The sequence below is a fragment of the Haematobia irritans genome, chromosome 1, assembly GCF_050003625.1.
Source record: "Haematobia irritans isolate KBUSLIRL chromosome 1, ASM5000362v1, whole genome shotgun sequence".
Classification (NCBI taxonomy): Eukaryota; Metazoa; Arthropoda; class Insecta; order Diptera; family Muscidae; genus Haematobia; species Haematobia irritans.
Window position 1 is genome coordinate 191,818,891 of NC_134397.1, and position 14,555 is coordinate 191,833,445.

The following is a 14,555-nucleotide window of genomic DNA, read 5'->3' on the forward strand; positions in this document are numbered from 1 at the left end:
TCCACAATTACCTATACTAAAGGGTGATACGGTCAAAATTTGGTCAAGGGAAAACGCGTGTAAATCGGTGATATCGTTTATTTAAAAAATCAAATTAAATTTCTTTTTTCAAGTTCAATTAGTATAAAATTCAGGAAAAATATTCAGTTAGGCTTTGCTTTTCCAAATCCGAATTGCCGGGCCTCACGCTTGACATCTGCCATCAGATTTTGTACAGCCACCTAGTCCACCTTCTGCTGCTCGTCCTTAGCAGTTTTTTTGGTCTTCTTTAGGTTCCGCTTGACAATAGCCCAGTATTTCTCAATTGGGCGGAGCTCTGGCGTGTTGGGAGGGTTCTTGCCCTTGGGAACCTGCACGTTGTTGGCGGCGTACCACTCCATGCCCTTTTTACCGTAATGGCAAGATGCCAAATCCGGCCAAAACAGTACGGAACAACCGTGTTTCTTCAGGAAAGACAGCAGACGTTTATTCAAACACTCTTTCACGTAAATTTCTTGGTTGACTGTCCCGGAAGCTATGAAAATGCTGCTTTTCAAGCCACAGGTACAGATGGCTTGCCAAACCAGATATTTCTTTGCGAACATTGACAGTTTTATGTGCTTGAAAATATCTGCTACTTTTCCCCTTCCTTTTGGCGTATAAAACTCCTGTCCCGAAACTTCTTGTAGTCGGCTTTGACGTAGGTTTCGTTGTCCATTACCACGCAGTCAAACTTCGTCAGCATCGTCGTGTACAGCCTCCGGGATCGCGCTTTGGCCGTCGTATTTTGTTTATCATCGCTATTTGGAGTCACTACATTCTTGTAAGTCGATAGTCCGGCTCGTTTTTTGGCTCGATGCACGGTTGTAGACGATATACCCAGCTTATTTGCGGCATCTCGGAGACAGAGGTTAGGGTTTCGCTTGAAACTACCGGCAACTCTCTTTGTCGTCTCAGCGGCTTCCGCTTTTCGATTTCCCCCGATCCAGACTTCCTGGCTGTCGACAAACGTTCCCCAAATACTTTAATTAGATTTGTAACGGTTGATTTGGCAACTTTTAGCGATTTTGCCAGCTTTGCGTGCAAGTAGCTCGGATTTTCGCGATGCGCGACCAAAATTTTGATACGCTGCTCTTCTTGCTTGGACGGCATTTTGATAACTGACGAATGAATTCCAAAATCAAAATAGGAGCAACATTCTACACACACACACACCTTCAAAATGAGTAGTTTTCAGGTTTTTTTAAATGCAAAATTGAAAGAAATACGTCAAGTTTATATTGACCAAATTTTGACCGTATCACCCTTTACTAAACGTACTCCTTGTGCGAAATTTGAAGCAAATCACGGCAAAACCCTGGATTTTGAGGCCATATAAGTTCAAATCGGACGAAATATATATATGGGAGCTATATCTAAATCTGAATCGATTTTGACCACATTTGGCACATACATTAGTATCGTAAAAAGTACCGCTTGTGCAAAATTTGAAGTAAGTCAGGGCAAAACTCTGGCGTTTGAGACCATATAAGTCCAAACCGGGCGAAAGATATATATGATTCTTATTTCAACCGTCGAACGGAACGGACGTGTTTTTTAATAGCGGATAAAATCATCGTAATAAGTACCTACTACGAATTTCAAGTGTGTTGGGATATTAGGCCACCATGCAGAGAAATTCAAAGACATCCACTGGGTTGCTAACTTCAGGGCCCAGTGGACGAGTATCGACTGGAGTTATAGATTTGGGCAATGACCAAGAGTTAGGCCCAATTAGTCGACCTGTAGACGGGTCGACAGGTGGCGACAATTTGACAAGTCGGACCTTTTCCAAGGTAACGGCATCAAAAGGAGGTAATCCCTCACGAAAGAGATTCAAAGAACGCAGAAATGCTTTGTTTATCCTAAAGAAATTAGGATCAGTCGACCCAAGCACGTTGTCGGCTAAACAAAGCGATTCCTTAAAATGGGCTCAAGGAATTCTTGAGGCTGGAAAAAGGGAACGATCACCGGATGAGCTGCCATCCTCCAAAAGGGATCAACGATCGTTTGCCTCAGTTGCTAAAGACAGCCTTGTGATGGCTATCATTAATAAAGGAGCATTGGACGGTATGGTTCCAAAGCAAAAATGGGGGGAAATTGAGAATGCTTTGTCTGGCGTCTACTCACAGGTGCTGGAAAAGTTTCCCGGCCCAGATCCTCGACACCAAGAGGCTGGTTGGTATCAAGGACGATTTAAGCTAGTCGCATTTGAGGACCAGAGGTCTATAGAATGTTTTAAAGCTGCTCTGATACTAATTGGTGAAGTTTGGGAAGGAGCTGCTCTAGAGTTAGTCGAGAAGAAAGACATACCGGCTAGACCAAGAGCACATGCGTGGATACCTGCAAACCCTTCTGACCCTGAATCTATTTTAAATAGACTGAAACAATGCAATCCAGATCTTCCAACAGCTGATTGGAAGGTTGGCCGTTTGGATGAAGTGGATGGGCCAAGACGGCATGCAGTGTTTATATTGAACACTCAGTCTTTGCCACATCTAGCAAAGTCCCAGGGCCGTGTATGTTATGGCTTTCATTATATCCAAATGAAGGTGTATAAAAACGATCAGCTAAAGGATTCAGAAATGGACAAGCCTCTGTCTGAATCAGAAGTAAGCGGATCCTCTTGCGAAGTCGAGGGGGATACCAAGACATTTGAAGACATGGATAGATACCGTATGCGTGAGGAGGCTTCTACTGCCTCAGAACTCACCAAAGTTGAACCTATGGTTATTGCGAGAGTCACCGATATCTCTGAAGAGGACATTCTTGATGACTCGATTGAAGCGGCTGATGTGACGGTTGTTGAAAATCTCGATGGTCCTACGGATCCTCCAGATAAATCTTCATCATTGTAAGGCTGCATGTGCTGCCTTAAAAGTTCTCCTGATGAAAGGGGACATAGATATAGTTCTTATTCAAGAACCATATGTTTATAAAAACAAAATATGTGAATTAAGTACTCCGGGGTTCAAACTATTGCAGTATAGTGGTAATGATGTAAATCGAGCCTGTATAATTGCTAAAAACGAGCTCAACTTGTTTCTGCTTCCTTCAATGTGCAATACAGACACTGTCGTTGCCAGTTTAGAAATAGCCAAATGCAAATATTGGGTATCTTCGGTCTATATGGGACATGACAGGGAGATGCCTCCATATGCCGTTAAGACCTTAGTGGAGGAGTCACGGAAAACAAAGACGAAACTCATTATGGGATGCGATGCGAATGCACATCATAGTATATGGGGAAGTAGTGATACTAATGCAAGGGGAGAGTCGCTAATAGAGTTTATTTTGCGTACTAATCTGGTAGTTTGCAACAAGGGAGATGTCACAACCTAAAAACAGGCAAGAGGTTTTGGACATCACCTTGACCTCGCAAGAACTGAATGAAATGATATCTGAGTGGCAGGTTTTAAGTGAACACAGCTTCTCAGATCATCGCTACATCAGTTTCAAATTTGATGTTCATATCACCAAGATCATATTTCCGCCAAATGTTAGGAAAGCTGACTGGAATAGGTATAGGGAATCGTTCAATATGATGATACCGGAAATAACAGAGACAAATATGAGAAATGTGCAAGATATCGAATACGCAGTGGAGCGGATTACTAAGGCCTTCAACATCTCACTGAAAGCTGCATGCCCTAGAGGAAAGCCAAGGGGGAAACATCGACCACCATGGTGGTCTACGGAATTAAGTAATATGAGGAAATCCTGCAGGAAGCTCTTTAACAAGGCAAAGTCCACCAGAGCTTCTGAGGACTGGGACGCTTACAAGAAGATTCTGAGAGGATACAAGCGAGAACTGAGAAAGGCTCAGCATAACTCTTGGAATGCTTACTGCAGCAGTATTGAGAATACGTCCGAGGCTTCCAGACTACGGAAGGTTCTAGAATCCACCAACTCCGCTCCAGGTTTCATTAAAACATCGGAGGGCAATTGGACAACGTCCAGTGAGGAGACGCTGGAGGTACTATTGGACACACATTTTCCTGGAAATCAGACGGTTGAACCATGTACTGGCGGTGCCACAGTTGCTCAGCGGTCGTTTCCTGTCGAGGAAATTGTATCGGAAACTAGAATAAGATGGGCGCTAAATAGCTTTGGACCATTCAAATCCCCTGGACCTGATGGAATTACTCCGGCGGAGCTACAAGCTGTAACTGACAAAATTATCCCCTGGTTGTCGGTGATATATAAAGGATGTATCAACTTATCATATATCCCAGGAAAGTGGAGGCAAACAAAAGTCGTCTTCATACCTAAAGCGGGAAAAGCCTCTCACTCGAGGGCGAAGGATTTCCGACCAATCAGCTTATCCTCATTCCTACTTAAGACTCTGGAGAGGATGATAGATATTTATCTTAGAACTAGCATCGATTCAAGTTTGTTCTCGAAACGACAGCATGCATACTCGAAGGGCAGGTCTACTGAGACCGCACTACATGAACTAGTCAGCTTTATTGAAAGCTCACTATCTGTCAAAGAATACACAATCGTGGCGTTTCTAGACATCGAAGGGGCGTTCAATAATGTCCATCCGAGCTCGATATTAAATGGACTGACAACTCTGAATGTTGATCCATGTATACTCAGGCTGTTAGACGAACTGCTAATGAAGAGACGTATTTCAGCCACACTAGGACAAGCAAACATACAAAAGTATGTGAACAGAGGCACTCCCCAAGGAGGAGTCTATCACCTCTTCTTTGGAATGTTGCTATAAATAGCCTTCTGGTTACTCTAGAAAAAGAAAGGATAAAAGTGGTGGCATACGCAGATGATGTAGCTCTGGCAGTCAGGGGAAAATTCCCATCCACAATCAGAGATATTATTCAGAGGGCCCTCCGGATGACTGAAAAATGGGCGAAAGACAATGGTCTTGGGGTAAATCCCTCAAAGACAGAATTAGTCATGTACTGCAAAGATCGCAAAACTCCCACGGTTAGGCCTATTTCCTTAGGGGGTATTGAAATTCCCTTTGGGGATTGTGCAAAATACCTTGGCGTTATTTTGGACAGGAAGCTGAACTTTAAGCTTAATATTGAAGAAAGGGCGAGGAAGGCAACTGTAGCTTTGTACTCGTGCAAAAAGGCAATAGGAAAAAAGTGGGGACTAAAACCAAAAATTGTGCATTGGCTATACACGGCAGTGGTTAGACCTATAATGCTATATGGTGTTGTAGTCTGGTGGCCGGCACTTCAGAAACCGACTGGTTTAGATAAAGTTCAGCGTATGGCGTGTTTGTGTATTTCAGGCGCATTCAGCAAGACAGGAACAAATTCCCTTAATGTCATGCTGCATCTATTGCCTTTAGACATTTTGGCCAAACAGTCAGCTGCAACAACGGCTGTGCGGTTGCGCGAACTATCGCTGTGGTCGGAAAAGGGTTACGGTCACAGTTCTGTCCTCAAAACAATGTCAGATGTGCCTAACGTAGTGGATTACACTTTGGCGAGTCCACTTTTCGACAAAAAGTTTGAGACTCTAATCCCCAACAGTGAGGCGTGGTGCACACAGACCCCGGGGAATAAAGAATATATAGATTTCTACACTGATTGCTCCAAATTGGATGGACAAGTGGGTTTCGGAGTATATTCTAATGATTTGGAACTTCAAATAGCGAAAATATTACCTAATCACTGTAGTGTTTTTCAGGCTGAAATATTAGCAATAAGAGAGGTGGCGAATTGGCTGAGAAGTAATGTTCCAAAAAATTTGGGCATTAATATATACTCAGACAGTCAACCTGCAATAAAATCCTTGGACTCTGTGTTCCTCAACTCGAAAACGGCCATCGATTGCCGCAAATCTCTCAATGAGATGGCTGAGCAGTACAATATTCACCTAATATGGGAGCCTGGCCATAGGAACATACCGGGGAACTGCGAAGCCGATGAGTTGGCAAGGCTAGGGACTACCTTACATATTCCAGGGGAACTGGAATTTGTTGGTATGCCCCTAGCTACCTGCAAGCTCATGCTGCGTGAGAAGGCTGTTATGATGGCAAATGTTCGATGGGAGAATTGCAAGGGTTGTAACGACACCAAGCAAATATGGCCCCATTTCAACTTAAACCGCACACTAGATATGCTAATGTTCTCGAGACGTCAGATATCACTCCTGATATCTGCTATAACGGGTCGCTGCCTGATAGGAGATTTTGCAAAAACTATTGGCGCGAAGTATAATGACTATTGTATGAGCTGTCATGATGCGGAGGAAAAAGAATCAATTAAACACCTCTTGTGTGAGTGTCCTGCATTTTGTGTAAAGCGCAAGCAACTTTTAGGAGCATATAGCTTCAGATTACTGGCGGATCTGGAAAACGTTAACTTAAGCAGTCTGCTAATGTTTTTGGAACAATCTGGTTGGTTCAACAAAGAAAAATAATCAAGAAGGTTCAGCGGTTAAAACTAGAAGTGCCCATATGTAATAGGTACTTTTAGTTAATGTGGTATCACAATGGACTGAATAGTCTAAGTGAGCCTGAATCTTAATCGGGCTGCCACTTTAACCTAACCTAACCATATATATGTGAGCTATATCTAAATCTGAACCGATTTTAACAAAATTTGACACACTTAACGATACTATTAAACGTACCCCTTGTCCAAAATTTGAAGCAAATCACGGCAAAACTCTGGCTTTTGTGGCCATATAAGTTTAAATCGGACGAAAGATATATATAGGAGCTATATCTAAATTTGAACCGATTTCAATCAAATTTACCAAGCATTGGTAGAATATCAATTCTAGCCTCTGTGCAAAATTTCACGAAGATCGGTAGTAAACTTTGGCCTCTGTGGTCATATGAGTCTAAATCGGACGAAAGATATATATGGGAGCTATATCTAAATCTGAACCGATTTGGCTGATATTGTTTAAGATTTTCGAGATTCATAAAATATTTGGATATACGGTATTTCAAGAAAATCGGTTGATAAACACGCTAACTATGACCACATCGGGGATAAATATATATGGCAGCTATATCTAAATCTGAACCGATTTTTTCCAAAACCAATAGCGATTGTCTCTGTCCCAAGAAACGGCCCTATGCAAAATTTGAGGACGATCGGACTTAAATTGCGAGCTGTACTTTGTGCACAAAATTACATATACAGACAGACGGACGGACAGACAGACGGACATCGCTAAATCGACTCAGAATTTAATTCTAAGCCGATCGGTATACTAAAAATGGGTCCACGACCACTATTTCTTGGCGTTACATACAAATGCACAAACTTATTATACCCTGTACCACAGTAGTGGTGAAGGGTATAAGAATGTACGTGATTACGCAATCTAAATTTTAGGATGCCCAATTTACAAAATATTAAAGACAAATTTCTTTAAAATAATAAAATTTTATTTAAAATAATTTTTATAATCTTTGCTTAATTTTTTTTATTAAATTTAGGACACAAATTTTGGAAATTTGCGTCCCTCCGTATGTCGTATGTCTTTGAACTAAGGGAAATTTTCCAGAAATATTAATTTTTTAGATTTAAAATAAAAAAACTTTAATTATAGGCTAGGATCTTGCATCTTTGGGTTAAAGTTTTTTTTTTTGGAAATAAGATAGCAGGTATTTCCTTGCAATATCTATAATTATTTGGTTTTTGAGACTAGAATTTGTTTGTACGTAAATAACTTTATTATTATAACGCAAAAAGAGACTAGAAATTCGATAAATGAGATCTGTAATTTAATTTTTTTACCATAGATTTAATGCAAGATATGTCCTTAAAAACGTCTTTATTTTAAACAGCATCTTTGGCTCGGAATCAATACCAGAATATTTACGGGATGATCAAAATCTTTGAATACAGGTATTTTTTGTAGATTGTACTAACTCCACCGTGGTGCAATGGTTAACATGCCCGGCTTGCATACACAAGGTCGTGGGTTCGATTCCTGCTTCGACCAAACACCAAAAAAGTTTTTCAGCGGTGGAGTATACACCCTCAAAAAAATCGCTTTTTTAACATATGTTCCAAACATATTTTGCAGCAAGCACATATATTATTGGATACTGCCGAAACATTAATATTTTTGTTTTATGTGAATATATTATATGCTTGGAAGCACTTTGAGCCCAAAAATATTATATTCTTGGAAGAATTTTTCCGACGATTGTGCTCATTCCCTAACATACTCGTTATTTTCACTTCCACGAAATATATTTGTTCTTGGCACCTTTTTCTGTAATACATATAATGTTGAAGAAATTATTCACTTTTATAAATTTTTTAAATTTTACCTTTCGCCTGCACGGAGAATCGAACCGAGGACCATACTGCTTGTAAGCCAATTGTGTAATCCACTGGGCTACGTAGCTGTTATGGTCACCAGCAGATAATTATCGTTTTAAGGTACATTTATATAGCATAGTTTGCAGCGCCCACGAGCCCATGCAAACATAATATTATTTAACAGAAACATACATTTGTTTGCCACGTGGAGCAGTGGTTAGCATGTCTGCCTTGCATGCAAAGGGTCGTGGGATCAATCCCTGCCCCGACCGAACACTTTTTTTCTTTTTTTTTTAATTTACACATTTATATTTATACTAAATTAAATGAAACTTCGAAATGTGGGTTATTAAAGATTTATAGTCAGTAACAGTGCTTGATATAAACGAAATTGACTGATTTTTGGATAAAATATTATTTTTTATTGCAAAAAAAAAAAAAAAAAAAAAAAAACAATTTTGTAACAAAAAACTGTTTTTGGTACAAAACTTTAAAATTTGGAAGGAATTCAAAAACTCTAACAAATGAAAAACGTGGAGTCGAGTATAAACATACATAAATAATTTTATAATTTTAATTTTATTTTTTTAATTTTATTTTTAATTTTATAAACATAAATTTATTTAGGCGTGAACGGTTTTTTACTAGCATTTAACACCATCGCTCTAAAATGCCTTTTATTTTTCTTTAATAATTCAGTTTAAAGAAAATAAACTTTTTAAATTATTTTAGCTGCAAAACTCGAACTTAATGCCCGCTTTCATATTTGAAGGTGTCCGTCAACTCCTCGTGGACTACTTATTAATAAAGAGGAACTAAACTTTGTTTTTATACATTTTACTGTGTAATTTTTCACTATTTCCTCCTTATTTCATTTTACTGTCCCAACTGTAGAAATAGTATAGAGCCCTTTCGTTATTTTTATGAAGACCCCTGATTTCTTTTAACGAACTAAGAAAAAAATTGTGCCCATAATGCCAAAATGATAAACAAAATACGTGTCCACACATACATAAAATGCTGCTCTCAAGGCGAAAATATATGCAGTTTGTTCTCTTTATTCAAATTAAATAATATTTAGACTTAAGCATATCAAATTTTTGGCCTTATCATAAAACAGTTTTCCGAAACAACATACAAGCGGTTTCACAGAAATTGTTCCCTTTTGATTCTTTCGCTGTGTTATGTTGATAACTTTTGTAAACTCTCCCGGTTTCCATCTCTATTTATTTCTCCATACTCTCTCTGTCGCTTTGAATAAAATATCACAACATATGTATGTTTAGTCGAAATTTGTAAATTTATATATGTTTGCATTCACACATATGATTTTTATGAAACATTCATGCCCCAAACATAATATATTCTAACATATTAACATAGATGTTCCAAACATTTAGCGTCAGTTTAGGAACATTACATGTTTGCACTTAAATATATTGTGTTTTAAAATTGTGCCCGAAACACATTTTGTTTATATGGGAACATATGAAAAACATATTTTTCTAAGAGTGTACCAACTCAGTACTGCTGGTGACAAGTGGTTTCACTGCAATGTGGAACGCCGTTCGGACTCGGCTATAAAAAGGAGGGCCCTTGTCATTGAGCTTAACATGGAATCGGGTAGCACTCAGTGATAATGTGGTATCACAATAGACTGAATAGTCTACGTGAGCCTGATACATCGGGCTGCCACCTAATCTAACCTAACGTAACCTAACTCCATATATTAAATTTAGTGCATACGTCTGCACCACACAAAAGGAGACAAGACAGACAGATTGTGTATTTGGCTATAATAGCCCGTCTGCCGCATGAATCGATTTTGCTCAAGGGTATCCCAGCAAAAAACTGTGGAAGTTCTTCTAAAGGCACAACTTTAAAATCACTTCTAAAATTGTCCTTCCAAACAATTTCTTTATTGTAACTACCCACAAATTGTATGCTCTTCGCCACCATTGTGGCACATCGTATACTTCGTTTGTGCATTTCTATGAAACGCGCGGAAGGAGCAGTCATATGTTAGACACATCGTTCGTCTTAGAATTAAATTCTGAGTCTTCTGTCTGTCAATCTGTCCTTTTGTATTTTCTGATTCTGATGTATTTTTGTGTGCAAAGTCCAGTTCGTAGTTTAAGTGTGATCGTCTTCAAATAGATGAAATTTGGTACGGGATGTCACTACACTCAAAAAAGTTTACTTGGATCCAAAGACTTTAATCAAAGATGTGGCTTCTTTCAAATAAAGACATTTTTAGGGACTTATCTGTTTTTAAATTTAGGATCAATAAAATTAAAATTAGGATACATATATCATTTATCATTGTTTATTTAACAAGAGCATCTAATCGGCAGATCAATTTGGCATGGCTTTTTATAGATTTAAAAATTAAAATTTCGATTTCAGGTCGTCACTTTATATGAAGGCTATGTCAAAACTTGCACTAATATAAACCAAATTTGGTACACCTTTTAAAGGAGCTAAAATACATCAACATTTCTAATTTCCGGCAAATCAGTGTCGTGTAGATGCCGAAGCAGAGATCGGTTCAAAACCGGGACTGGACGAAAATCGAATCTGATTACAACTAATAGACGGGCATTCTTAAAATTTTTCACTGATCAGGATTACAAATACTTGGTTGGAAATCAATATTTCGATATGTTATAAACGTATTGACAATCTTATTATATCTTCTTGCTGTGGCGGGGGATATAAAAGCTACATTTGATCTCGCAGGTAAATGCACTGGATTCACTTAGCTAAAAATAATAGACATTTACATTTTCCTACATCTTTAACATCTATTAGTATTTTTATAATATTTATAATATTTCATATATATTTCTATTTGCAAATATTACAATTTATTGTGATTACATTTATGTACATGATGATATGTAAAAAGTAATCAACCGATCTAACGATTTAGAATATTTTCCCACCATTAGATTTTGTTTTAATTTCATTGGTCACTACATAATCTATCAAATCGACAATAGCAATGTGGTTTGGCCCTTCCTTGTCTCTTGAGAACCAAAAGTTCACCGCATATGTTTACTACAAATTTAGGTCTCCCAATATTTACAGCCTTATAATATTCTTGGATATTACATGTGATACGAGGTGATAACTACTCCTTAACCACAAAACACAAATGATTGACACATAGGCCTAGTCAATCTAAATGGTGTGCAGAGCAGAGAGTTGTGCGTAAAGTGATAGCGCATGTATGTAAATGCGTGTCAATTGCTGATAACGCATTTTCTAGCAATTCAGTATAAAAAGTCAAAGAAATATCTAGTCGGACATCAGTTTCTTAGTGAAACCTCCGTGAATAAAGTCGCCTTTTTTACATTTGCAGTGTCCTCCAACTCCTCAATATCAATCATGACGGACAAGAAAAATCTTTTGCTGTTATTCGATCGTCCTACTGAACCAGTGTTTATGGAAAAGGGCAAAACATCGACGGTTTTCGATGTTCCTGACAAATTCCTCACTGATCGTTATCGTCCCATCGGCAATGAAGTACAAAGCCGTTTTGGTGAAATGGCCGAGCAACGTGTTCCAGTGCGCGAAATAAGTTTACCTGACTTACGAATTCCCATGTCTTTGGGCCGCGACGAACAATTCTCTTTGTTTGTACCGCGCCATCGTCGCATTGCTGGACGCTTGATTGATATTTTCCTGGGTATGCGAACTGTAGACGATTTATTGAGTGTTGCCGTATATGCTCGTGATCGTGTCAATCCCTATCTCTTTAACTACGCTTTATCGGTGGCACTGTTACATCGTCCCGACACCAAGGGTTTAGATCTTCCATCCTTTGCCCAAAACTTCCCCGATAAGTTTGTGGACTCGCAGGTCTTTCGCCAGGTGCGAGAAGAAGTAACAGTTGTTCCTGAGGGCTCCCGCATGCCCATTGTTGTTCCGAGAGATTATACAGCCTCGGATTTGGAGCCAGAACATCGCTTATGGTATTTCCGTGAAGATATGGGCATCAACTTACATCATTGGCATTGGCATTTGGTTTATCCCTTCGAAGCTGGTGATCGGCGAATTGTTGACAAGGATCGTCGTGGAGAATTGTTTTACTATATGCATCAACAGGTTATTGCCCGTTATAATTTGGAACGATTCAGCAACAACTTGGCCCGTGTGCAGCGACTCAATACCTTCCGTGAACCCATAGCTGAAGGTTATTTCCCAAAAATGGACTCATTGGTCTCGAGTCGTGCTTGGCCACCACGTTTCGAAAACACTATGCTGCGAGATTTGAATCGTGAATTGGATCAAATCAATATAGACCTTGCTGATATGGAGAGATGGCGTGATCGCATTTTCGAAGCCATCCATCAGGGATTTGTCGTTGATGCAAGTGGAAATCGCATGGCCTTAGATGAGCAACGTGGCATTGATATCTTGGGAAATTTATTGGAAGCTTCAATTATATCACCAAATCCATCAGTCTATGGAGATTTTCATAATATGGGTCATGTTTTCATATCCTACTCTCACGATCCGGATCATCGTCACCTTGAGTCATTTGGTGTAATGGGTGACACAGCGACGGCTATGCGTGATCCTGTCTTTTATAGATGGCATGCGTATATCGATGATATTTTCCAAGAGCACAAATCACGCTTGCCAGCTTATACTTTGCCTCAATTGCAATATGATGGAATCTCCATTGCTGGCGTTCAAGTCAGTTCCGATGGTGGCAGACCCAATGTCCTATCGACATTCTGGCAACAATCCGATTTGGATTTGTCTCGTGGCATGGATTTCGTGCCGAGAGGCAATGTCTTTGCTCGTTTCACTCATTTGCAACATACCCCATTCATGTATACCATCAATGTGAACAATGAGGGTGGCGCCCAACGTTTTGGTACGGTTCGTATTTTCTTGGGTCCCAAAAACGATGAACGTGGTCAACCTTGGCAATTGAGAGATCAACGCTTGTTGATGGTTGAATTGGATAAATTCGTAGTACAATGTAAGTGTTAATGAAAACTATCGGGGAATTGTATACTAAGGCTTTTTGTTTCTTTGCTGTAGTAAATCCTGGTCAAAATACCATAAGACGTCGTTCTACGGAATCCAGTGTTACCATACCATTCGAACGTACTTTCCGTAATCTCGAGAATCGTCCTGCTGCAGGTTCTGCCGAAGAATTGGAATTCAATTTCTGCGGCTGTGGTTGGCCTCAACATATGCTGATACCTAAAGGTCTCCCAGAGGGTTTGCAATGTCAGCTATTCGTTATGGTTTCGAACTATGAAGATGATCGTGTAAGTGTTGGGTTGAATAGTACGAACTTTTGATGGATTTGAGTTAATTTTGCCATCCTCTCTTTTAGGTTGATCAAGATCTGGTGGGATCGTGTAGTGATGCTGCTTCCTATTGTGGTGTTCGTGATCGCCTCTATCCTGATCGTCGTGCCATGGGCTATCCATTTGATCGTTTGCCACGTCAAGGTGCTGATCGTTTGGCCAATTTCCTAACACCAAACATGAGCGTTGTGGATGTTACCATTCGTCATGATTCCTCAAGGACTGTTACAAGACAATGATCATTATATTTCCTATAACTTCATTTGAATTCTGAAAAATTTGGCCAGTCAAATAAATGTGAATGAGATTTATTAAAATAGAAAATATTGTTTTAATTACTATTGAAAGTGCTATAATTAAAACCAAATTTAGATCGACGGCTCTTGGTAAAATACTTCAATATTTTATACCCATTTGCAACGGAAGAAAGACAGTTGGTGTAGTCTTGATATTTTACGGAGAGAAAAGATATTACTTGATTGTGTTGAATATGATCCAATTCGATATAGATTTTATAAAGCCTCTATATTATGTTCCTCCGATTTAGGTAAATGTGTCCAAAATATATTTTGCGCAAAATTATGTGATGGTGTCCCCACCATAACTATACACTCTAATGCCAGACTTTCCATAGAATTGTCCAGATTTAGCTAAGGCTTCGACTTGTGACAATGTTGCCACCTATCTTGGCAAAATTTAACCAATATCCTTGTTAAATCACCACTGTTAAGTAACAACAATTTAAAAAGTGACTCAAATTTTTCTATTTTCTATTGTCCAATAAGTCATAAATGCACTTTTGTGTCAAAATGCATAAAAATGAGTTTAGGTGTAACATAATCACTTTACCAACATTGTGTTTCCTCCAAGGGCGGTAGCCGATTTAAATTTTGATTGTAGAAGTGTACAATTTTCTCTAAATTGCTTCAGATTTAAA

General features: G+C 39.1%; 1 protein-coding gene across 1 annotated transcript; it reads left to right on the top strand.

The window, feature by feature from the left end:
* Nucleotides 1–11,613: 11,613 nt before the first annotated feature.
* Nucleotides 11,614–13,942, top strand: LOC142222300 (phenoloxidase 2-like). The gene is made up of 3 exons (XM_075292346.1): nt 11,614–13,281; nt 13,344–13,576; nt 13,645–13,942. Exons 1-3 carry the CDS (start codon nt 11,676–11,678, stop codon nt 13,855–13,857), a joined length of 2,052 nt encoding a protein of 683 aa, XP_075148461.1. The 5' UTR covers nt 11,614–11,675; the 3' UTR covers nt 13,858–13,942.
* The last annotated feature ends 613 nt before the right edge of the window (nt 13,943–14,555 follow it).

Bases quoted from the DNA above. Each gene is read 5' to 3' on its own strand.
- LOC142222300 (XM_075292346.1), top strand. From the start codon at position 11,676: ATGACGGACAAGAAAAATCTTTTGCTGTTATTCGATCGTCCTACTGAA. The intron at 13,282-13,343 runs GTAAGTGTTAAT...TCTTTGCTGTAG, and splicing joins GGATAAATTCGTAGTACAAT to TAAATCCTGGTCAAAATACC. The intron at 13,577-13,644 runs GTAAGTGTTGGG...CCTCTCTTTTAG, and splicing joins CGAACTATGAAGATGATCGT to GTTGATCAAGATCTGGTGGG.